The sequence below is a fragment of the Protopterus annectens genome, chromosome 3.part0 (genome assembly GCF_019279795.1).
Source record: "Protopterus annectens isolate FY-2018-M chromosome 3.part0, PAN1.0, whole genome shotgun sequence".
Classification (NCBI taxonomy): Eukaryota; Metazoa; Chordata; order Ceratodontiformes; family Protopteridae; genus Protopterus; species Protopterus annectens.
In genome coordinates, this window is record NC_056731.1 from 846,353,703 (window position 1) to 846,380,063 (window position 26,361).

General features: G+C 42.4%; 1 protein-coding gene across 1 annotated transcript in view; it reads left to right on the forward strand.

Moving 5' to 3' along the window:
- RELCH (RAB11 binding and LisH domain, coiled-coil and HEAT repeat containing) overlaps nucleotides 1–26,361 on the forward strand; it is a gene marked incomplete in the record, with an annotated part of 1,574,926 nt that overhangs the window by 1,284,675 nt on the left and 263,890 nt on the right. Inside the window, 1 exon segment of the mRNA XM_044065183.1 lies at nucleotides 16,703–16,841. Coding sequence (XP_043921118.1) covers nucleotides 16,703–16,841 — 139 coding nt within the window.

The following is a 26,361-nucleotide window of genomic DNA, read 5'->3' on the forward strand; positions in this document are numbered from 1 at the left end:
AAACTTAACAACTTTGTGGTCAGTAAGAACAGCTTCATCTTTGACCTGTTTGGTTGTACATCCCCAAGGTGATAGCCTAGCTGTTTGGGCTGATAAATAGCCTATTGGGGACCCTTCCTTTTCTTTGGTTTACTCTCCTATGTACCTGTCATCCAGAAAAGGGAAATTTGGTTGTGGAAGTCAGATTCTTCATAAGGACCATCATGATGAGTATCTATTTTGCTTGAGAGTGGAGCATAATCACAGGGACTGTTCCACTTGCCACTCATTCATTCCTAAGACCCTGTATAGCTACCTGTCTTCATCAGGGTACTTGGAGAACCAAAATCCTAAAGTTTCTCACCCAAGGCACGATGTCAGCTCTGTCTTCCTGTCCTGATGTCCAGCCTCTGCAAAAAAAAAAAAAGACTGAGAATTTTAATTTGGAGATTTCTGCTATCTAGCCCCAACCAGATGTCTCCTCTGTGTCTAATGATGAGACCTCAGACATCACCTGTCCCTATCATCACCTGATCAGAGGCCGATATGGTACAGGCCACCCACATGTCCACTGGGGCTGATCAGACAGTTGCTGATGAGAAGGGCAAACTGAGGCTAATTGTTTTGGAAGGGGCAGGGAGTGTTATTCCTCAGATTTTTTACGAGAGGAAGTACCCATTGCCCTCATTAAGGAACATCATGACTCTGACCCTCTTAGATTTGTGCTAGCAGAAGACCCACCATTGTTTTTAAATACCCTTTATGTTTGTGACCCCATTTTTGTCTACTCCTTTAAAGAAGCATGGGGATTCCTCTTCTGAGGATAAGAACTTAAGTTCTGATGAAGAATCTCTTATCTATTCCTATCTGATTCACTGTCCCTTGGCTAAAGCCTCATAATAGAAAGAAACTCTCTTACTTGATTTCCCAGTAGAATTTTCCTTTGGGAATACTGTAGTCAGAATAATGCAACATTTCTAATGAAGTTGTTCTAAATTGTCTGATGTCCAGTAAACATATTCTAATTTACTCCAGATAGAAACTCCTAAACCTTCTGCTATTTTCTCTTTTTTAGAAGCACTGTTGGATACTTTTGTGTCAGCTTCTCAGCATTCTGGCTTTCAGTCTCCTACCCTTAAAAATTATAGGTTTTATTAAATTCCTAATGATCAGAAATTCTATTATACGAATCCTTGTGAACCTTCTTTTATTTCTCTTAATGCAGATAAACCTACTAAATTGCTTACTTCTCGTAAAGTCTTGCCTGCTGAAAAAGATATCAGAGGTGTGGATAGATTTGGAAGGAAGGTGTATACTTCTCCTGCTTTGGCTTTTAGAGCCATTAACTACCAAACCAACATGATAAAATTTGTCTTCCCTCTTATTTCTCAACTTGTCAATATATCAGGTTACATGTGTCTGATGCTGACAGTAAATCCTCTGTCTTACCCTTGCTTAGTTTTGTGTCTTTGGTAGCTAGGCACCTTATCAAGTGCAGCTATGACACTGTTGATGCTTCTTCCTTGGTGGCTGCATTTGGGTCAGACAAGCAAAAAATAAGAAATCAGGAAGGGGCAAATATGTTTTCATTGCACTGTATGTATATAATTAGTTATATTTCTGTTCTTTTTTCTTTCCTGGGGTAAGCAAGCTCTGAGGTTTTAGCATAAGTATGCCTCTTATGCACCTCCCTCCTTCATACTTGGGTCATGCATCACACATACAATGCACATAAAGGCCCAGGCATTGGTAATGCTGGCCAGACATATGGCTACCCTTGGCAGGATATCCCTTTTATAAGGAATACTGCAGCAGTGATCAGTAGGACATGTACTGTTACTGTAAGTTCTTACACAACTATACTTTCTTTCAGGACTTTAATTTTTCCATATCCCACGTGCCTCTCCATTTTTTAAGAATATAGTTGGGATTTAAAAGGGGCCTAAAGAATAGGTTGCTTGTTTTTGTCTTTTTTCCAGATTATGATCTGGTTAGAATATTGCCAGTGATACAGAGGGTTAAAGCTCTAACTACTGCCCAGGCAACCCAAGTTCAATTAGGTCACAAAAGAACCCAGAACTCAGGAGTTTGATGGTGCCAGGCATGGAGGATAGGTGGGAGTATGAGTTATCATCCTTTGCTGAGCTGAGGGCTTGGGGGGGGGGTATCTGTCCAGCCACAGCTGTTCCCTTCACCCTGTGCAGTGCATGCACTCAAGCCACTCCTGATAACCTGCCCAACCAGATATGCAGGTATGCTGTTGAGCTGTGCATGGAAAACTTATCCTTTTTGATGACAATACTCCTAGTAATCCACCCTTCACCATCGGGGATAAGAGAAGACAAATTGGTCAATTTAGTGAGCCAGGAAGGAGGCTGGATGGTCAGAAGGGGTACCTGACCAAAAAAAAAAGAAGTTATGTACTCACCATAATGTTCCATCTGAGTAGGTAAACTTCATTTGTCCATCAACCTGTGGGTATCTGATCCATATCGGATCCGAGCCGGCAGCTTCAAACAGCTAAGATCCGAGCTCCAAGCTCCTCCCCCTTGCCCATAATCCCCTGCTATCCCTTCCTGACCTCAGATCGAGTTTGCTTAGTAACACAGAGCATTACAACACAAAGGATCACCTGCACATCCTAACCTAGAGTTATCCGGAAACGAAGGGCAAGGAATCCTTTTATTACGCACTATAGGTTAGGGGGATGGAGGTGGGGGAGTCGGTTGCTGACAAATGAAGTTTACCTACACAGATGGAACATTATGGTGAGTACATAACTTCTTTATCTGAAGTAGTTAACTTCATTTGTCCATCAACCTGTGGGACAGAGCCCCCAGCTACCCAATCCTTGGGAGGTCCTCATGGAAGGATATTCTGGAGCACTACAGAGCCGAAGGATCCTCTCCCTCTGGAAATTATATCCAACTTGTAATGATTAATGAACGTATGAGATGATGCCCAAGTGGCTGCTGAAGAAATATCATCCAATGACACTCTGGACCAAAAGGCAGCAGAGGTAGAAATCGATCGAGTAGAGTGGGCGTGGACTCCTTCGGGTTCAGGTCGGCCAGAACTCTTATATGCAAGAAGTATACATTGGGAGATCCATCTGGACAGTGTAACTTTTGATACTGGTTTTCCCAAAGAGGGTTTAGCAAAGGATACAAAGAGTTACTCAGATTTCCTGTGGTCAGTGGTCCTGTGCAAGTAGAACCTCAATTGCCTGTGTACGTCCAGAGAATGTAACTTGTATTCACCCTTGTTCTGATAATTTGGAAAGAATACTGGTAAATTAATAGATTGATTGATATTGGGCTCTGAAGCAACTTTGGGCAAAAAGGAAGGATTGGTCCTGAGAGAAACTCTATCTTTATGGAAAACCAAGTATGGTGGTTTGGCGCAAAGGGCTTGAAGCTCCGAAACCCTTTTGGCCGAAGTGATGGCAATAAGAAAAGCCATCATCCAAAATAAGTATTTTAGATCCACCGAAGCTGCAGGCTCAAAGGGAGGAGCTGTCAGAGACTGGAGAACAAGAGTTAAATCCCATGGTGGAACTGCATCTTTAACAGGAGGCCTCAAGAGGAAAGTGCCTTTTAAGAAGGTCTTACATAATTTGGAAGAGGCCAAGGGACCGAGATCACTTCCCACATAATAGTGGGAGATTGCGGTTAACTGGACTTTGACTGTGGAGGAGCTAGCACCCCGGTCGAATAAGATTGACAAAAATTCTAGCACTGCTGGTAACGGAGCTGTAAAGGGGTCTGCGTTTCTGTGCTCCGCCCAGATTGAAAAGCGTTTTCATTTGCTATTATAAACCTTTCTCGTAGAAGGCTTGTGAGCGGCTACTAGAATAGCCTTAACAGAGGACGAGATACCGGGAGTCCTAGCTATTACTGGAACTGGATCAACCAAGATGTAAGCTTGAGGTTGTCCAGGTTCGGGGTTGTTAATCCTAGTGGCTGAAAGATCATATCCGGAGTGGGATCTAGAATCCATGGGGGATTCACTAGATGAGACCATAGACATGGGAACCATGCTTGACAAGGCCAGAATGGGGCTATGAGGATCACTCTGCTCCCCAACCGACAGGCTTTCTGCAAGAAGTTTAGCATTAGGGGAAGAGGTGGATAAGCATAAAGTAGACCAGATGGCCAAACATGCATCAGAGCGTCTCTGGGGGATTCCCCCGGTGGGGGAATTAGAGCAAAGTAGTCACTGCACTTTGCGTTCAAAGGAGACGCGAAGAGATCGCAGCAAGGTTGACCCCACTTGAGGAAGATTTGCTTCGCTACTCTCGGGTTCAGAGACCACTCGTGCGGTGAAAGGATGGTTCGACCGGCCCAGAATGTGCGTCGCTATGAGAAAGCGGTTGGTGGAGATCGCCCATTCCCAAACTCTCATGGCCTCTCGACAAAGTGGGTAGGATGTGGTTCCCCCTTGCTTGTTGATATACCAGAATACTAACGTGTTGTCTGTCTGAATTGCAATTGTCCCCAAGGGAAGAAGGGCTTGCAACACCAAAAGCACCATTCTCATCTCTAGGACATTGATATGCAACAAGGTCTCTGAATGGGTCCACGTGCCTTGGATGGTTCTGCCCATACAGTGTCCCCCCACCCGAGGCGAGAAGCGTCCATGGTCACCGTGGTTAGAGGAGGGGACATAGAGAAGGTGCACCCTTTCTGGAGGTCCGGGGACTGGAGCCACCAGAATAGGGCTTTCCTGCAAACCCTGCTGAGGAGGATGCGTGAACTCAGTGGATGTTGCAGGATGGACCATTGAACCTGCAAGGTCCATTGTAGTACCCTCATGTTCAAGCCCGCTAAGGGTAGCAGGTTGATTGTTCCATGGAACCTAGAGCCCTCAGGACCAATTCCGCTGGAGGAGCCGTGGAGTGTAGAAGGGCCAGCACATGGAGCTTTAGTGTTCCAAGCCAGTCCAGAGTTAAGAAGACTTGCAAAAGGTTTGTGTTTAATCTGGCCCCAATGAAGTCTAAGATCTGGGTTGGTTGAAGAGAAGATTTTTTGATATTGATTGTGATTCACAGTCGGGAGGCCAAGTGGAGGAAGTAATCTCTGGCTGAACACAGTAGATGCCTGGGGGGGGGGGTCAGGAGCCAGTCGTCCAGGTACGGAAAGACCTGTATTCCCTGGAGTCTCAGGTGGGCCGCTACAACTGCCAAGACTTTGGTGAACACCCTGGGGGCTGTGTTGAAACCAAAGGGAAGGACCCTGAGCTGGTAGTGGCTGGCTCCTAGCCGGAAGCGGAGAAACCTTCTGGATCGCCTGTCCATCAAAATGTGGTAGTACACATCCTTGAGGTCTATAGAGCACATCCAGTCATTCTCCTGCAGGAGTGGGAGAATGGATTGAATGGTGACCATCCGGAACTTTTCTTTGGCCACTGACAGGTTTAGAAAGGACAGGTCGAGGATTGGTCTTAAGTCCCCCGTCTTTTTTGTACCAATTAGAACCTGGAGTAAAAGCCTGATCTGGATTGGTCTGGGGAATAATTTTATGCTTCAAACTACATTGCTGTTTGTAGATTTTTTGTTCACATAATTTGGTATTAGAATACAAGCATTCAGCAATCCCAGATCATGTTGGAATGGGAAGTTTCTTGGGAAATTCACAAAGTTGTAAAGCTGCAAAATTGATTCTAGAGACTTGTGATATTCCCAGGGCTGGTGTTAGCATTTTGGGGCCCCCAGCAAGTGTCAAGTTGGGGGCCTCATAGGCATTTTCAGTCTAAGTATCACACTGTCACTGCCTCTCTCTTAAGCAACGTTTTAGTTCATGCTGCAAACATTTAGCAGTAGTACACACAAAATAGTATGTAGCTTCTCTAGTTTTATATTATGACAGGCCTGTGTACCCCACTGTGTTGGTCCATCTCACAAAGGGACATTCACAGTTACTGGCATTTATTTTCAACAACAATACATTACAATTACTCTATGTACAGGGCTGGACTTGGGTAAAATCCCACCCTCGGCACTGCCTACTGTTTCAGCATCCCACACACACACATCCTGCAGTGCTCCCCTCTGCCCCCCCCCCCCCCACACACACATCTTGGGCTCTCCATACCATGCACATTATTTTTTTCTTCTTTACTATTCAGTTTTTTCAAGACGCTATAATGTTTTATATGCTCTGATGTGCATTGTAAAGTTTTTTTTTCTTTGTACACAACCTTTTCTTCCAATCATAGCTTGAAAAGAAATTATGATTAAAGAAAGAAATTCATTGTGGTTCAGCTTTATTTTTTCCATTCATCCTTTAACACACCTTTTCTAACCAAGACAGAACAGTAAAAACTATTTAGGAAATAACTCAGTTAAGCTGGTACCTCCAGATGCTATAAGGGTTGTAGATTCTCTAGGATGCATTTTAGAGGATTTCCCAACTTTTTAATCCAACAGTGGCCTAAACAAAAATTGTGAGTGAGAAAAGAATGTTTTTTTTTTTCTTTCAAGGAAGACCGAAGTTTAGTTGTTATTACTCACCTGGTTTAGTAAGTATACAAGCTTGGTTTGACAGGCATGTTATAAAATATCAATTTAAGATAACTTGCTGTGGTTGGGGGCCCCCCATGGTTCGCTGGAGCCTAAAGCCAGCTATGGGTATTCCAGTTACACTGCTTATAGTTTTACTAAAGCAACAGCATCTGTAGTCATGATTGAGACAAATATTTGACTTATTTTTTCCTCTAGATTACTGGATGTCATGCCTTGCATCAAAGCTGGAGCTTGAATTGCTTTTAGCTGAACAGCTGAAGGATTCTTCCCAGCCAGTGTTTTCTCCTCACATTTTACGACTGATTTTCTTTCAGGTTATCTAAATTTCTTCTTTGCTGGCATCCAGGCAGTGCACTCACTAGGCAGGAACTAAAATCTATCCAAAAGACAAATTTACTGTCCCCATAGCTCTCAACCTTCCATCTCCAAAATGAGGAGCACTAGCCCTTATAATGTGGAACAAATGTGGAACATATACTAATGGCATATTAACAGCTTCAACTAGGAAGGTCATAGGGTGGTCTAAATATGCTCCATTTACTTATAAAAAAGATCTTTTAATGAATTGTTATGATTCATTTCTATTTACCATGAATGTCAGTTAAACATTTCCCAATACTGAATGCGTGACAGACCCTTTCAATGTGGAACTTTGAGGAACACAAACTTTTTAAGACCGCAAATAAGGTATGCTCTTCATAATGAGGTACGCTTGAGAAGTATGACTGTCCCTCTTTTCTGAGTTTCTGTTTTCACTCTGGGAAGTCCGAAATTAAACTGTTTCCCAACGTGCAGCCATCTTGGAAATTGGAAGAAGTGCATTCCCTGATCCAGAAGCTCGAAATATAACTGAGGGTCCTTGATAAACATGTTCCAGCTGTTGATATCGATACATCTGATCTATCCAGAATTCTTCCCTATTATAAAAGAAACCTTTTCAATATCAACAGTACTTTAGAAATCAATTGTGTGGGTTAAGATCCTGTATTAAAGGTCACATTTTGTACATGGCAAAAGGGACTGGCCTCAAGAATCCAAAGTTATTTTAGATTTCCCCCCTCTGCAGTTGTCAAACAAAGCTCTCACAAATAAAAATCTTTACCTCCACATCTGGATATGCAGACTTCAGCTTCTCCCAGTTTGCAGGTTTGTCATCCCCTAGCCAAAAGACTTGGGGAAAATGGAATGTAAAATAGCCCTATCCCCATTCAATTTTTCTGATGCAGAGTTTCCACACAGTTGTGATTCATATGGTACTAAAATGGGGTTATTTGATATGGGTTATATTGTCCAGGATGACAGCTGTTTAGTGCAGGATATTGCAGGAGGTAACAGTAGAAAATGTGTATGCTTCTTGCAAAGGGAAAGACTTTTATGCCATTTTTTCAGCTGTTTAGTGCAGGATATTGCAGGAGGTAACAGTAGAAAAGGTGTATGCTTCTTGCAAAGGGGAATACTTTTATGCCATTTTTTATGTCCCAGTGAAAGAAGCTTACCAGACACCAGTTTTAGAATTTTACTCACTAAATAAACATGTGAAAGTTCCATAATTCAGTATTCTAATCTTTAGGCTGTACTTTTACTTCTACACAAAGGATATAGGCTTATTTTAGGTGTTGAATATGCTTATTGACTTGTACTCATTTGCAAAACCACACTGATTTTTCAGGTTTTGTGTGTCAAGAGCATCGCCTGTTTCTGTGCTCCCACAGATTTTCCAAGTATACACTTTCTTCCATACCAGCATCGAGTAATCAGTGCATTCACATTTACCCTTGTTTGGTTGAGTGCATCATTAAGGTGTAGTCCTGTATTCACTAGGGCTAACTATCAGTGAAGAATTGTCTTGTCTAGTTCCCTCCTGGAGAAATGTTTTTTTTTTTTGTGTGAGCACTATTGAACACTGTTAATAAAATTATTGTATTGATTCAGAATAAGAATAAAGATATGGCCATCCTCTTACAGTTTATCTAGCAAATTTCTGTCTCCATGAATGTTTCTTAGAATTCTGGGCAACATAATAGCCAGAATTGTAGTGTTTTAAACTTCACGGTTACATAACTGAAGTCAGTGATGCTTAAGAAGCCTTTTGCGATCTGTTAACTATTTCTTTGGAAGTGACATTCCTTTCTCTTTTTTTTTTAAACACCTTTATTGAGTTATCACTTGTGACATAGGCACATTTATATAAAAGTAATCAAACTGTATTAACAAGTTAAAGTTAGCCTAAGCAACATTACATAAAGTATTGAATTCCTGCCCCTTTTTTTAAACAAGAAACATCTTTATTAAACCGTCACTTACGACATAAGCAATCATACATTTATATAAATGAAAACAGACGCAATCCTATTTGCAAACATTTTATATCGCAGATTATACTGACACATTCCCAATTGCAAACATACATCACTTATAATCTACCCAGTCGTTTTCAGTCAAACATTACACAGCTAATTTAAGTCCTGCCTTCTTTTAAACCTCATTCCTCCCCTGTATGTATTATTCCCACAATTGAAGTGACACTCCTTTCAGTCTGGTACTCATAAATGGTTTAAGTCAACATGTGGATGGATCAGTATGGAAAAGACATTTTCTCCCCTTCTTAATGCACATATTGAGAATGGATGCGATAGCGAGAAGTTGGTGATCTCACATGAACGTCTTTTGGTTATTTAGGGGCAGTGGTCTCCCGTTAACCTCTTCTAGCAAATCAGTATGAGAGAAATGATGGCAGTGAACTTGTACATCAAAACCTATAGGAATTTTTAAAATCCCTTTTGGCCCCCTGCCTTCACCGCCTTACCATCAAGCTTCTGTAGAGCCAGTCCTTCCAAACCCCTTGTATCCTGGTACACTAGGAGATGGAGATGAGAAATATAGATCAGAGCTGTCATGTGGTGGTGATTTGAACAGTTTTTTTTTGTATGCTCCTACATCATACCTGTGGACAGAAAGTACTGTGCAGTGCACACATGCTTAACCCAGTGTGAATGAATGCTTGTACTTTCTATCATTTTTTGTGAGGCTCACATTCCCTGAGTCCATAGTCACAAGAGCTGTAGTACTTAGCCTGTGTCTTGGTGTAGCTGTTGCTGCAGAACTCCACTCCTGCCTAGGATGGGCAACCTTGCTTTATGCACTTATTCCCATTCCTTCTTCCTAGTTTCTTCTTGCTTCCATATCACGGATTTATCCCATGTTGTCTGGTACTTAGTTTTAGAAATGTATGCTGCAGTGTTGGTTAATAAGCATTTATGAAATGTCCACATCCATATATTTTGCAAGCTGTCAAATGTATAGCTATGGTAAACAAGACTGGTGGAAGCCTCCTAACCAGATGTGTAAATTAAATAAGAAACTTTGGGAGCTGGCCTTGTCTTTAGATATTCATTAAATCAGTGATTTGCTAAGAGACCATAACATGTTGGGTTTCAGCATAAGATGAAACGTTTGGACCAATATTGGCAGCTACATCCAAGTTATTTCTTTACACTTGCAAAAAAGTGTGAGTGGCACCCCATTTGACCTTTTTCCCCCCATCCGTGCTTAATATCCTTATTGCATGATGAGAGAGTTAGTTGATCTTTAGAGTAATTGAGGAAGAGTGTTTCCTATGCTTATATTCTGTGGGATTCAGAGAGTTTTGGTAAATTCAAAGCAAGAAAATGGACGTTTGATAGTGATTCCATATTGACCCAGACAGCCATGATTTTCTATTTTTCCTGCCATGGGGTTATCTCAAAATGTTTTGCCTGTTTGGATCTTGCATCCTTTCTAAAAGGAACAAGATAGTTTACAAGTTCACTTTCAAAAAGGAAATTCTGCCTGCTCTACATAGCCTACAACAACACAGGTTCTGTTGTTTGCTGTATTGATCATCACCAACAGTTTTACATCCTGAAACTATCTTGTCAGGTCAGTAAAGTAACTAAAACGAAATGCTCTTCCAAAGAGCTAGATGTTAGAGTGAATCCTTAGTATGTAAATAAACTGGTAAATACTCTGTAAGATTAGAACACTACAAAATAACTGTATGAAAAATATACACAGATGCCGTTTACTTTACTGGATCTTGAAAGTGACTGTTGTCTGTACAGTTGAATGATCGTTTATATTGCTAGATATTTAGAATGACAGTTGCCACCACTGTTGAATGAGAAGAGCTGACAGTGTAACAAGAATGTAGAAGGAGGGTAGTAGTGAAAGTTTATTAGGAATTTGTGACTTTGAATACCTAACAAAAATTCTCCTTGTTTTATTAAAGTAAAAGTTACTGAACCATGTAAGGCTGTTTATCAGCTTATGTAAGCATTCAGATTAAAGTAATTCACTTAAAAAGAAGCTCCAGGTCAGTTTTCATACTCTGAATAAACAGGTGATGACAGAACTGAATGTAGCTAAATGAAGGCAGAGCTTTTCAAATGATGTCGGGCTGTGTCATACTTTCTGTGGAACTTTTCTCCCAGGGTCTCCGCTGAAAAAAAGACTTGTGTCCAGTCGGTCTTTCCCGGTAAACAAATGTAAATAAATCATACTTTAAGGATTTGAACTACTTTCTAGGAGAAGAAAAAGACACTGAAAAACAAAATCAAGTCAGTATGGCAGTCCTCACAATAGCCATTTTTAGGTATAAGAACTTAAAACCTTAACAAGAAACAGAGTGACTCTGATGCATCAGTAGTGTATTAAAACATCATAAATGTTGACAAATACGTGTATTTTTAGCTTCAAGGTAGAGTTTTTCTTTAAGTTGGGGACTCTTAAGGTCCTAAGAACATTTGTAGACCGAAATCCACTGTTCTGTTATCAGCATGTTTCCAAGCAGTAAGAAAGGCCTTTGGTGTGGTTCTTAAATACTGAGAGGGATTTCTAGTCTCTCTGGCACTGTCATTGTTATCCTTTTCACCTCACTGGTTCAGTCAAGTTATCCATTGCTGTGCTTTCTTTTTTCATCACTTGTCAGAATATGTGGCTCTGCTATAAGGGTTTAATGGTTCATAACTAAGAGAGTTAATGCGTATAAAAGTCTTGAGTTTCTAAGGTCCAAAAAGTTGCCCCTCTTTTTGGTTTCGTATTATCTCCCAAGAGTGGCTAGATCTTGGATCCTTTTGAAGCACCTTCCAGGTGCCATAGACACAGCTATAAAGCAGTAGTCATGTGCATACACACCTAGGCGCGCACATAGAATACAGTAGTTGTATGAAAGTATAGCATAATAGATACACAGCTTATTACATTGATCACAGTAAATACATTTCCAAGTAGCATAAAGAGTAGTGGTTACACTATGTTAAAATGTTCATAATGAAAGCAATGTTGAAGTTCAAGACTGTGACATATTCCTGTTCAGTTGCTATATTGATGTATGCTTTGAAATCTAGAACATGAAATACTCCCTCTCATTCAGGACTGTCTACCCAGAATGAACATACAGGATGGGCTAATACATGTGCAGATACAGGTAACCCCCAAATCGCAGTAAGTAGCAGTAGTAAACACAAAATGTTCATAACCCAACATCTCCATCTCTTGCTCTTTAAAACTGTGCCAGTCTCTCACCACATGTAGAAAGAAATTAAACATTCATGTGGGCATATAATAAATGTGGTGTAGTTTCTTTAAAGGGACAATCCCAGAGTCTAAATTCTGACAGAAAGAAAGACAATATTCCCTCTTCCTTCCTAAAATGTGCTGCTGATGGCATTGCTCTCCCAATCAGCATCATTATTACCCGATCCATAAAAGAATCATACGTCCCCAAACTCTGGCGCTCAGCTTATATTCTTCCCCTTCATAAAGGAGGCAAAAATACCAGCATCTTAAACTTTCGCCCCATTGCTTTGCTCTCACCAATCTCCAAAATCCTGGAAAAATGCATCCACCTCCAACTTATGCCTTTCCTGACCCAAAACAATCTCCTCACTCCTACCCAGCATGGCTTCCGTCCAGGCCATAGCACAATAACCGCTCTACTCTCTTTCCTAGAAACTGTCTGTCATGCTTGAGATTCAGGACACTTAGTTTCTACTGTTTTACTCGATTTGGCTAAAGCCTTTGATATTGTTTCCCACAAGCACCTTCTCTGTCATCTCTCAAACCTTAATCTCTCACATAATGCTTTATCCTGGTTCTCCAGCTATCTATCAGACAGATTGCAGGCAGTCAAATGGAAGGACTCCATCTCTTCCTTCCTACCTACCCCAACTGGCGTACCACAGGGATCCATCCTTGGGCCAATGCTTTTTAACATCTTCAATAACTTTCACACTGCTATTCCTGATGCTAAAAACCATTCAATATGCAGACGATTCAACCTTAGTCTGCTCTGCCTCAAACCTCTCTGAATTGCTGACTAAAACCCAAACTGCCTTCTCAACAACTGAAAACTGGATGCGCCAAAACCACCTCTCTCTCAATGCAAATAAATCAAAGATTCTACTATTCCCTCCCACAAAGACCCTCTCCTACGATAAAACTACTTCAAAGTCTAAAGTCAAACCAACTCACCTATAGAAGGGGTCCCCTCTGCCAAACTACTTGGCATTACTGTAGATGAACACCTCAAGTTTGAAATTCATATTCAACAAAATGTTAAGAAAACCCACCAAAAGCTAGGTGTGCTGTATAGGAATAATCGCTTTCTCTCCAACTCTACCAGGCAAACTCTGGCCTCGACTTATCTTCTTCCTTCTTTATTATACAGAGCCCCTCTCCTAACCAACCTGTCCTCTATCACCTCTAAACTAGAAAACTGCTACAACAAAATCTCTAAATTTGCCTCTAAATCTAAAAATACCACCCATCACTGTCTTAACCCTACAATCCCTGAATTGGCTTGAACTCCCAAACTACCTAGACTATAGATTCATATTTCACCCAACAAAATGTCCCGCTCTAACTAACATCTTTCCTCGTTATACACCCAACAGAGCTCTCAGATCTGAAAATCAGAACTTAATTACTATCCATAAACTTAAACTTCCTGCTGGCCATCTTCTCCTATCTTTCTCTCTCTAGGCAAAAAATGGAATTCCCTTCCCTCCACACTAAGAACCATACTAAACTCAGAAAACTTCAAAACCCAACTATTCAAACATCTGTCCACTAAATGGAAATGTTCCTGCCTTCACCCAGCCTAATCAAATGGGGTTCTCTTTCTGGTTCCCAAGCTCTACAACTCTCATAGTTGTCTTCCTATGAGCCTGTCTAAGCTCTCAACAATTTCTGTAGCTTCTCTCTAAGCTCTCAACAACTCCTACAGCTACCCTCACACAGCCCAACCTTGCAAATATTGTAAATAGCATTCTACTGTTGTGTGTGTAAAGCGTATTTACATTTTCTTTGTATGTAAACTGTTTCCACACCTAACACATATCTGTTTTTCTCAAATGAAACTGTATGATTCCTACTTTCAAGTTTAATGAATTTGTTAACTATGCATGACATTGAATGCATTTATAAGTAACTGTTCTACATAATATTAACTTTAATATTAACTATCAGTTGTATCTAAGTTGTATAATGCATCTTGGAGTTTTTCTCCCCAGGCCTCCACGGAAAATGGGTCAATTCGGCCCAGTGGACTTCCCCTGTAATCAAACTGCAAATAAATAAAATAAATCATCGACCCTATTCCTGATTTCAATTTACTTTATGCAGACCTGTTTTCATTCCCCCTGGTGAACGCAGTTAACAATATTCAGTTCCTGTCAAAGCTTTCAGTCCCCAGTCACTGGGAAACAAGGTTATTACATTTTTGGGTGTATTTGTGGTGGTGCTGGTTAGGCAAGACTCTGTGCTTACTTTTTATGAACTTGTCAAAAAGCTTATGTTAATTGTGCAGCTCTTTATTTTCTTTATTCTGCATAGCCTAACATCGAGCAGTATAGTCAAAAGAGTACAGTTTAGTGGATTCATACTAAAATTTTGGCAGTGTCTTGATGTATTCCCCTTACTCTGTAGTAAAGCAGTCTCAAAATTAGTATGTAAAACTGTCACAGATTGCTGTACTGTACAGGCCCCATTGTGACAGTTTTCTACTCGCTTGTCTCACACACACGTTTTTTACAGCAGGTCAGAAAGCCATTACAGTTGGCTAGTATTGAGTGATCAAAAACCAAAACATGGAAAAAGAAGATTGCTTCTACTACTGTTTGAAACTTGCATCACTCTGATGCTTTCTACAGAGCAAGTGACAGTCATGCATAACATCATGTAGCACTTGGTTAACGTACAGAAATCTGCCCAAAATAAAATATGAAATGAACAGAAAACTCTTGTTTACTAACATTTTAGCTTTCCTGCAAGGTAGTAGCAAGCAAGGTCATAAAATTCCTGAAAGGCTATTTTTTCTGAGGCTAAAAAAGCACAGGTGAAATTAATGAATGACTCAGCTGTTGTGAGTACAACTGTAATTTGAGATGAAATTTGACTAAGACCACTGAAACTACCTGTAAGCACCCCTCCACCATCCTCTGCAGCCAAAGGTGGGACATGGTCAGAATGCCAGAATGAAAATGGATACAAAGACCAGAATCAAAACAAAAAATCTGTGTGACTGTCTCTTTAAGACAACTAGGCCATAAGCTTACCTGCAAGCACTAAATTTCTGACTGAGGTAGTTTACAAGTTCACTATGAAGCAGATTATTTTTTTCCTGTTTATTTCCCAGAGAAAAGCAGGATGGTAAAGAAATGTGAAAGTCTCAACTGTAGCAAATGCCTTCCCCTCTCAGTATTAGGAGAGCTCTAGTGTTTTGGAACCTTTTTTTTCTTCAGCTCTCTGTGTCCTTCAGGATCCTCCATTGTGTGTACTACTTGTTGGAGATTTGAGTGGAGATGTTTGTCCATAGGAGCAGGAGTGGGCTTAGGTCAACTGGTGCCCTAGGCAAAAGGGCTCCACAGCGCCCCCACTGCACCACACGGTGCCCCCATCCTGTTCTACCTACACCAAATAAATACTGGAAAAGCACCCCTACTAGACCGGCGCCCTAGGTGGCCGCCTAGTTGGCCTATGCCTAAGGCCGGCTATGCATAGGAGCAGAATGCTTCATTAGAAAAATCCATTGTTAGTAAGATGTTCTTAATTGAGGCCTTTTGCCTTGCATGTTTCTAAATTACAAAGTCACATCAAGTACCCCAGTAACAATGCAGTGACATAGTTCTCTTTTGTCTGTTAATATTTCTGTTATTTGAATGACCATTTTACTTATGCATATACTTAAGTGTTTAGTTGTTACAGTATTAGTCATCTAACAACTTTTGAGATCAAAAAAACTTTGTTTTAGGTCATTTGTTTTCTCCTCTGTACCTGCTGAAACCAAGCCATCTAACAGTCACTCTCATTCTATTCATCCCCATGCAAGGAAAATACCAAGTACTGTATGTGGGTGAGTGCTTCCTGAGAGAAGTCCATTGTAAAGGCAGCCATGAAGGTTGCTTATTCACTTGTTGGAATCCTGGCAACTGAAGGAGTTTGCAATGGTCTTAACCCCTCACCTTGATGAGGACATGAGCACTTCAGTCACTGCAAGGACCGCTTATGCTACTCTCCCCGCTAATTCATGCTTCTCTTGTATGTAGGGGTAAGGGCAGCCATTTCTCCACTGACTGGCTCACTGCTGTGGGCAAAGCCACTGCTGTTGCCTGGAGCCACATATGAGCCAACTGTGAGCCACCACACTTCCCTCCAAGTTGGGCATGTCCAACCTCCCCTGCCTGCACCATCAAACACTCAAACTGCTAATGGAACTCAAGCTGTCTGGGTCATAGCTAGGGCTTTATCCTTGTAAGCTAACTGGAATAGGCAGATCAGAAACCTTCCTAAAAAGATCCTTACTGAATTAGTAAATTATCTTTTTCATCCATATCAACATGCCGTAAAACTGTGGTTCTTGCAGTAACATAATAGATGGATAAGTGGTAACAAGGGCTTTGGAGTTGTTCTTAGAAAGTATTTTACCTATCTTTTATTTCTGTAGTATTAAGTACTGTGAGTAATCTTGACTTATTTTGCCCGCAGTCTGTTACACTGCATAATGTTTAAAGACTAAAACGGTGTGTGCATGTGTGTGGTCAAGTTGAGAACAGGTTTAGTAACTTTAAATGATTTGGTTAGAAAATAACACTACAGCATTTATGGTTTGTAATCCTTTCCTCACTGACTGGTCATAATGAGGTAATGCATTTCTCTCTTAAGTTGTTAGAACGAGTTAAAATGCAGTTGGCATCATTCCTAGAAGATCCACAGTATCAGGACCAACATTCACTGCACCTGGAGATTATAAGGACTTTTGGAAGAGTTGGCCCTAATACAGAACCTAGATTCAGGGATGAATGTGAGTATAATTTGCCTTTCACTGGAACAGTTACTAAACTGTATGTAATGGGTCCAGTTTTTTATTTTATCCAGGAATATTCTTCTATCACCCAAACATTTTATTGAAAGCCAGAAAAGTCTATGTGTCCACAGTTCAAGTTACTGGTATTAATCACAATTTTAGAATTCTGTTATGGTTGTATTAATCTTTTTTCAAAGTACTTTGAGCATAGGGTATATAGGTTTATCTTGCCGTGGGTCCACAATGGGTTCTTTACTGCTCTACTGGGCTTCACCTTATTCTTTGGTGCTCCATCACAGTGGCCTTGAAGTTTTCTTTTTTTGCACAAATATATGTTTTACCTTTATATCATAACTCAAGGTAACAAATTTTATTGCATTTTACATTTCTTGGGCAATACTAATGTTTTTGTCTTTTGACTTTGAACCTTGGAGATTTCAAGTACCTCATAAAAGGAAACTTTTCTTGCACTTACTCAATAATCCTTTTACTAAAGTTATTAGCATATGATTTTTCCTGACAGCAGTGTATCTTAAATTTTGTGTTGAAATTTATAAGTAAAGGTGAAAGCATTGTTGTTTTTAACTCCACCTACACTAGTAGAGTTGTAGTGAACAGCTCATTGGAGTAATCTGCAAGAGGTTTCCTCAAAGAATATATAACAAATATTTGCTTCACTTTGTAGAACAAATGGGTGGAGCCCTTACCGTGACCCATGTGACTGGGTTCTAGTAGTGAGCCTTGTAATTGAGAAGCCGAGTAGGGAGAAGGAGGTGTAAAGGGATCTTTTCTGGGGCAGGTGGGGTGTCTGCACACAAATGGGGCCCATACCCATAGAGCTGGTGAAACTTTCCTGGTGGAGTCTGGCAAAACCACCACTTCTGCTCCCTGGAAGGGTGTGTATCTGCTTATTCTGAGTGCTTCTTACAGAACTGAGTGTGTAGCTTCCTAAGTCATTCTGTAAGCACCCCCCCCCACACACACACACACACATTTCACTGAGGACATGCTGAAGTTAAGGCCAACAAGAAAAAGCCAGACCTGAATGCTGCCTGAATTATGGCCTTTCCCAGTTGACCCTCATCTCAGTGATGGAAAATAAATGAGTCAGGAGGGAGGGATCTGATAATCAGCAGGCAGCAGGGACACAAAAGTGTTTAAATGCCTGCAAGTTGCCTCCCAAATTAAAGGGAAAAAGATCAGAGATTGGAAGGCATCATGGAGAAGTTTGCATCAAATTATCATAGACTACCCTTGCTTGGATCTAGATTCATATGTTATCCTCAATTGTTGTATTTGAGTAACTTTTTACTTTTTGTATTAAGTTCTGTGGCATTTAAGTAACTTCTTACATTCTATTTTAAATGCTGCAGTAGTTGTTAATGTTCTTATTCTCAGTTAAGTAGTGTTTTTTTTTTGCATATTTTGGCTACTTGATGGAATGGTTGCTATTTTGGTTTTTTTTGCATATTACACACGGAAAAATTTAAAAAAAGTGAGATGCCTTTGCTAGATTTCTTATCTTTTCAGGGAAGAGGGCTTTATGTGCCGAAGTATTTACAACCAATGGAAGCTGGCAGAAAAGTACATGGAGTAAATGTTTGGATGCATGCTTTAGTATGCCAGCTAACAGGCAGCACTGTAGCCAGAATTAATCAGAACTGGTGTACATTTTACTGGGCCAGCATTGTAGGCCCCACTGCTTTGGTTCACACCTCAAAAAAGTCACCAGAGCCCTGCCTTGATGGTGGCCTCTCTACCTGCCACCACTGTTGACACCATCCACTGAATGGTTGTAGAATGGAGGAATAAAAAGGCATGTCAGAAGGGAGGTAATGGTTGAAATGGCTACACAGCAGAAAAAAGAATAATGTACAAATAATACAGTACAGTGAGTTATGTCTTTAATACAGATAAAATACTCTCTGAACATGAAAAAAAATCAGTTGTCAGGACCATCTAGATTGGTCATTCATATCCATGAATCCTTGGTCACCCATTGCAGGTTGTCTGGGTAGTTATTTTATAAGTGACTAACTGTAACTCGGATAGCTTCTTATGCCAGTCAGTTACCATTACTGTATAGTATTCCTTTCTGTCAAGGGACTGCACATTTCATGATGGTGCAGTTTTACAAGAATTTGCAACATGAATGATCATAGCAGAAGCGGTAGTCTGCGGGTGGCTATGTGCATGTGGTTACAGTTGCAAACGAATTAGGTAATTATCATGAGTTGCCTTAATTCTCCAGCAGGCAACATGAGGGTGACATTGGATGGGACTTCAAGATGGGATGCACACTGATCAACAGTTTAACTTCAGCTCTCCCTGTGTGAAAACAGGAGCCAAGAAACAGTAACTGTTATCGTTGGATATAATTCACTTACTCGCTAAGTACACAACCTGGATGTTACCAAAGAAGAAATTTAGAGAACCTGAAAGAAACTCAAGAAAGGGTAAAGGAAAACACTGTCTGAGAAGAATCCTGCAGCTGTTCAACAAAAAGGAGTTCAGGCTTCAGCCTTGGTGCAAGAGCTGACTTCCAGTAATTTAGAGGGAAAAATAAATCAGTTATACTCGGGTGTGATTAAAATAAATGAGACATTGAAAGAATATATCAACTCAAATAACAAAAGGCTGAAAAAATAGAAGAAGCTTTAACTAATAATTCGGATGAACCGATAAAACTGCAAAAAAACAGAGGAGACTGAAATGAAGAAAAGGCTGGCTGAATATGAGACTTCTCAAGAATGGCCGTTAAAAGGAAATGGTATAGTTAGAAGTCAGTGCATGCGTGGAAATTTTGAGATTTTTCTGCTCTACCAGAGAATCTGGAAGAAACAGACTACATTAATTTTATGAAAGTACAAATGAGCAACTGGACTGGTATTCTACAGCAGGATTTCTTAATTAAAAGGGTACCTTGAGTGTCTGTTCCAAACCTGGCCATAAGAAAGTAGCCAAGACCTGTATTCGTAAAAATGCAATAATAACAGCAGAAAGAGTGGATCCTGCCAAAACTGTGGCAGAAGGGAGAATTATTAAAAATTGGAGACAGCAGAGTATATGAAGAGAATTATTATTTACTCTACACCAGGAAGAAGAGAACCAAATTTATCCAAGCGATCTGAGAATGTCTGGAAGCAGATGTGATATTCAAGATGTTTTACCCAGCTGTCTTCAAAATATTTTCCATGGAGTATCAAATACATGTTTTATGTATAACAAGCTGAGAAGGAAATGAAGTTTATTCAACAGAAAATGAGCCAGCAAATGGAAGGGGACTCTGCTTTTTATTCTTCTGACAATAAAGCTCATAGAGACTTTGCTAGTGAAACTTTTAGCAATTTTTGTAAAAAAAATGTTTGAGAGACAGAAAAGAGCAAATGATTTGACTAAAAGAAACAGGTGTATCTTGAACATGAACCAGAGTCTGGAGTTGGGAGATGGAGATGAACAGGAAGAAGACTGGCAGCACTGAAATTAGTGAACAAATGGGAGACCATAAAGCATCAGTCACAACTGAAAAATATGGCTTTGCAAGAAAAAGTGGCTGAGAAAGACTTGACTTTTGTTGACTTTGTTAAACTTGTAGGTAGACTGTAAGACATAAATCCTAGATTGTCATTAATGTTTAGAAGGGCACTAAGAGGGGGGGGGGGGTAACTGTAAGTAAAACCAGTTTTGTTTTTATTGTTGGTATAAAACAGTTCATGATATAAACTGCATGTTATATGCATTAAAGCAGTTTTCTGTATAGTGTAGTCAGGAGTATTTTTAACTGTGTGTGGTGGGGGTATCTTTTCAGTGACTGTATGTGTTAAGATATTAACGTAAACCAGTCCTTTTCAGTTATAAAAATATAGGCTTTACAGTATAACAGGAGAAGAAAGGCCTTTCAAATTTAAAAGTAATATTAATATGCTGTACATTTGGGTTGGTGGGATAGTGTGTGAAGCTGCACTTGATTATATGTAGAATTAAGATATTTTCTCTCTCTTTTTTATTATAATGGTGAATATCTAGATTAATGGCATTGGCTTAAGCTATAAGCAACTGATCTGAAGTTGTCTTCATTTGCTCTTCAACCTGTGGGACACAGATTCGGGATAGATTCCGACTCAGCCACATGTCTCCAGCATCAGATCTGCTACCCATAATGCCCCTTTCTCCTTCCTCCCTTCAGATCTCATTTGCCGCACTCATTGCAAGTATTGTGGTCTGCTGTTCAGGCTTCTTTTTGGGTAAGTGAGTTTAAACTTAAAATCCTATTCTCATCTTTCTATCCAGAATTCTTTTCTATCTTTGCATACCCCTACCTTTCACCTTTAGGCATTGGTCTGTAAAGAAAATAAAAAAAAACTCCCTCCTTACCCTCTTTGTCCTATCTCTAAGGGTGTGTGTGTGCATGTATGTTTTTCTCTGCTGCTGAGTATGTCGAAGACTCCCAAACTGGGGTTCCGTAAGTGCAAAGAGTGTGGCCATAAGCTTTCCCTGGCAGATGGCCACACACTGTGCATTGTTTGCTTAAGGGTCTCTCATCTTGATCCCTCCTTGTTCGATCTGCACAGGATTTAATCACTGCCTGTTGATCAGCAGGAGGAATAAACTTATACTCAAGGGCCTTCTCCCTCCACCTTCTGCGGAGGCCCAGGCTACCCCTTCTGCTTTTAATCCTGTCTCTGCCCCGGCCTCTGGGACTCAAACTCCCACTAAGAGGACTTGGGATGGAGAGAAGCATAAGGACAGAGACAGGCTGAGGAAGCATTCCCCCAACTGCTCTCCTTCAGCTGAGCCACGAACTAAAGCCCGATCGGCTCGTAGCACTGCTTCTCCCTGACTCCATTCTCCTTGTTTCTCCCCGGAGCCAGAGGTGCCTCAGAGCCATTCCCCAGTGTTTGAATCACCTCATCACTTCTCTAGGCCGGTGTCTGTGGCCTCTTCCTCCAGATCCACCTGCAGCTTTTCTGAAGCCAAGGTGGACAGGATGATGCAGAGATTCATCCGCACTCAGATACAAATGGGAGTCTTGCCCTGCCCCCTCTCCCTCCAAAGGGCGGGGGCATGCAGTCTGGATCCTCCGATCCGACCCCCAGTTTTGGAATCCTCTGGTCCGAGGACCCTCAATGTTGTGGGGTCGGTGCCAACGGTACCTGGTACCTCGGCCCTGACCATTGCCTTGAGCAGAGCAGGTCGGCTCCTACAAGTTTGGAGCTGTCCATCTCTCAGAGCCATAGCCTCAACACCGGATTCGAGGGAGGTGTTTGGCTCAGAGTTTTTCGGATCCGAGCCTTCCCATTAGAGTCTCGGTGGCTAGAGGTTCGGCTTTGGCTCCCCTGTTGAACCAGAGGATTATGGACCCAATCGTAGCTACTGCTCAGGGGGGTGGTTCTCCTTCTGCCTTTGACATGGTGGGAGAGGGTTCTCTCGATCCAATAAAGACCCTTAATGATCTAGTCTCGGAATCCGTCCAGGCTGCCTCTGTTTCTGGTCCAGATACTGCCACCCTGCCACCTCTGGGACAGCCCACTACCTCTCTACCCCGGAGATCTCCCACACGGAAACAGCTGGATGTTTTCGAGTCCTCCCCAGAGAAGGAGGTTTCTCGAAAATGCATGTGTAAAAAGAGGCAGACTCCCTGCCAGAGTCTCTCACGGAGGACACCAACTTGGAGGAAGGGGAGATGTCCCCCCGATCACCCTTGGAGGATGTCTCATTTGGAGACATCATGGAGATACTGCGGCAGTGTGGGGGGTGATCTGTCCAAAAACCCAACCCTGATGAGTCTGTGTTCCTGGAGGCATTTGGCGCAGGATCCTCTACTTCCTGAGTGTCCTCTCCCACAGATCCTCTGGAAGGAGTTAGACATGGTGGAGCCTATCCCCAAATGCCCTGATATGGTCCTCAGCTCCCCTTCTGACAAACCACACTGCTTAAAGGGACCCCCTGTCGATGCCATGGTGGTGGCAGTGGCAGCCACCAAGAAGGAGCTCACACAGGAGAGCTCCATGGTCCACCTTGTGGACCGAGAGTCTAGTATCTTGGACCATTTTGGGAAGTTCTCTGTACATGCGCTGAACTACATGGCACAGGTTATTAGACTTCATCGGGACCTGGTGACCGAGTCTACCCCAGGGTCCATGTTGGCGGAGGATAGGAAGGTTTTCTCAAATGGCCACCCTCACCTCCATTGCCAATACCTCTTGCGGCTTCTCTGTCACACTACTGAGGGCACACCAGAACTGCCGGAGTACGCATTGCCATCAGGCATCGTGCCTGGCTCTGATTTTGTACCTTTCTCAGAGCCCTTTAAGATGTCATTTACAAATGCCCCATATGATGGTACCACCCTCATTGGAAAGACTGTACGCGACACACTGGTCCAGAGCGAGAAGGACAGGAAGGCTGTGCTTTCAGAAACTGCTTCTCATCCCCTCAACGATTCTTCTACAGGAATCTGTGGCGGGTGAAGAAGATGTGGTTCTGGAAGTCGCAGGGTTATTCCCAGGATGCTCGGGACTCGCCTTCCCCCAGAGGCAGAGGGGGATTCGAGAGATGCTGCCCTCATGGCAAAGGAGGCCTGAGGAATCAAGGATCTGAGGATTCATTCTCAGACAGGCCTGCGCAGCAGCTCTGAAGGGTTGCCCGGCTGCTCGTCGCTGGAGGCAGTCGGGAGTTGACTCTCGATACACCCAACAGCCTGGGAGTCTATTACAAACATCAATGGGTGTTGCGAATCATACCCAGAGGATATTCAGTCCCCTTCCTTCAAAGACCAGTCCCAGCCAAACACCTCCCGGATGTTCCACCCACACAAAGGGAGGCAGCAGCACAGGAAATTTCCAAGCTGCTAGAAAAACGAGTCAACCAACTCACCCCCCCCCCCCCCCCCCCCCAGACCAGTCTGGGTTAGGCATCTATTCCAGATTCTTTTTAGTGTCAAAGAAAACTGTGGAATTGAGGTTCTGGATCTCTCTACCCTGAACCTGTCAGTTACCAAGATGAAATTCAGGATGGTCGCACTCCAGTCTATCCTGCTCTTCCTGCAGGAAAATGACTGGATGTGCTCAGTAGGACCTTCAAGACGCATACTATCGCATCAAAAATGGACAGACACTCTCGAAGGTTTCTCCACTTCCAGCTGTGGGCCCATCATTACCAATTCAAACGATACCCTTTGGTCTCACCACAGCTCCCAGAGTGTTCACCAAAGTGATGGCAGTGGTAGCAGCTCACCTGTGGCTGCAAGGCTTCCAGGTCTTCGCCTACCTGGATGATTGGCTCCTTTCCACCCCTCCAGGCATAGACTCTGCCAAGCCAGTTATTTCCTTATCTAAACCACCCACCAGTTGGGAACCACCATAAATTTCAACAAGTCCCTGTTAGAACCGGTTCAAGTTTGGACTTCATTGGAGCCCGGTTAGACACCGTTCAGGCCAAAGTTTTCCTGACAACAGACAGACTTAATTCTTTCAAACATCATATCTTGCACAGTCTTCAAGTTTCACCTCCTCCAACTGAGTTTGTTTTAAGAGTGTTGGGGTCCATGATGGCCACAATCAAGCTCTTTCTCACACCTCGGTTACACATGAGGGTGCACCAATGGACCTTGGCAGTCCAGTGGTCATTTCTAGATCTACCATTGTCACATCCTGTTAGTCTATTGCAAGCATGCACAGATTCTCTTCTTTGGTGGATTCGGTCCCAAGAACTTCTTCGCAGTCACCCACTTATTCTTCACTCCCCTGTGACCATGGATGCCTCCCTACTCTGGTCTGGGGCATTGCTTGGGAAGGACAGTTCAAGGCAAGTGGTCTTCCTTGGACACCCAGTTGCATATCAAGATGAGGGTGGTGCTATTGGCATTGCAAGCTCTTTATGCCCATCTTCCCCTAGGAATGATTGCCATCCAGACACGATGTCTGTAGTGTGGTATATACACAAAGAGCAGGGAACCAGGTCTAATCCCCTTTGCCGCAAAGCCATGAGATTGTGGGAGTGGACAATCTCCACCGGAAGTTTTATGGTGGCAATGCACATTCCGGAAGTCCAACATTCTAGCGGACAGGCTCAGTCAGTCTATTCTGATGCCTTACAAGTGGTCTCTGAATCCTCCAGTAGCGAAACAGATCATGTTAAGTTGTCCAATCTCGCCTTCGTTCTTGCTGGATGGGTTCTGAGCCGATCCTGTGCTCCGACGCGGCCACTTACTATAGCTCGAGAACTCTTTACTGGCTCGAGGCTACCCCTTATCCCAGAATGCCCAGCGTCAGCCACCCAGATCTCGTTTGCCGCTTTAGCTGTGAGGTTGCGATCCATACTGGCTCAGGCTTAGTATAATTTTTTTCTCTATTAAACTCAAATATTGTGCTTAAAATTTGGTATGTGTATTCTCTCTTGTAGAATTTTGTAAGTGTATTTACTTATAAACCCCTTATCTTGTTTTTGTGCTGTGTTGGCCATCGCCCCTTAGTTGCTAGGCCTTCTTTTATTCCCTGAACTCGTTTAACTTAGAGAGTCCCCCCTCCCTTTAAGGGCAGCCGTTTAAGTTAGAGGCTCTCTTTTTAACGTCTTTATTCATTTTTAGTTGCTATTGTAGTTTGTCTTTTTGGTAAAATGTCTAAGGAATTTTAAACCTGTGGTTTTAAAAAGTGTGACTCATGCTGTCAGATGTCTCTGACAGTTGGGCACACTAGTTGTGTTTATTGCTTGGGGGCTCTGCACCTGCAGGACTCTTGTGCTATTTGTCATGCTTTTAGTCCAAGGGTCCTGCAGGAGTGGAAAAACAAGCATATCCTCCGTGGATTGTTAAAACAGGATTCGCCGGCTAAAGCATCTCAGCCAGTGAAACCTTTGAAACCAGTCAAGCCATCGGCTCCATGTTTGGAACCGATCTGTGAGCTTGACTAACCAAGTATGTCGGCGCCATCTGGCACCGACAAGACTTACCCCTCAGTCAACTCCAGTTGTTACTTCGGAGCCGTCTCAGAGCCACAAATGAGCTAGGTCTCCTTCATTGAAGCCGATTCGCTCGGTGCCACAATCACCCTTACTTCAAAGTAAGTCTAGTCATTGCTCATCTTCCCACTCCTCTCGATCCTCGCGGTTATTGGTTCAGGATGTGGATAGAGTGGTCAGTAAGTTGCTGACATCACAGGCCCTTGCTAAAATGCTTTTGTGCCCGCCTCAACAAGCTTTGGCTCCATCCGCTTTGGTTTCGATTCCTCCTCCGACTGTGCTTAGTTCGGAGCCGGAGTCCATGGACGATCTGATAGTGGTTCCCTTGGCATCGATGACATCCTCTTCAGCTCCGATTACCTCTGTTCTTCCTCCCATCAACATATCTGAGTGCCGAAGCTCTCTCGGCTCCGAGGGAGGAAGTGGCATCAGACCCTTGTCTGGCCCCGCTCTCCCTCTCGGAGCATCTGCTCAGTTTTGCTCAGCTCCCACATTGGCCTCGGAGCCGTCACCCTTGTTGCAGGGTGGGATTCCTGTCTCTTCAGAGCTGGAGCCCTCT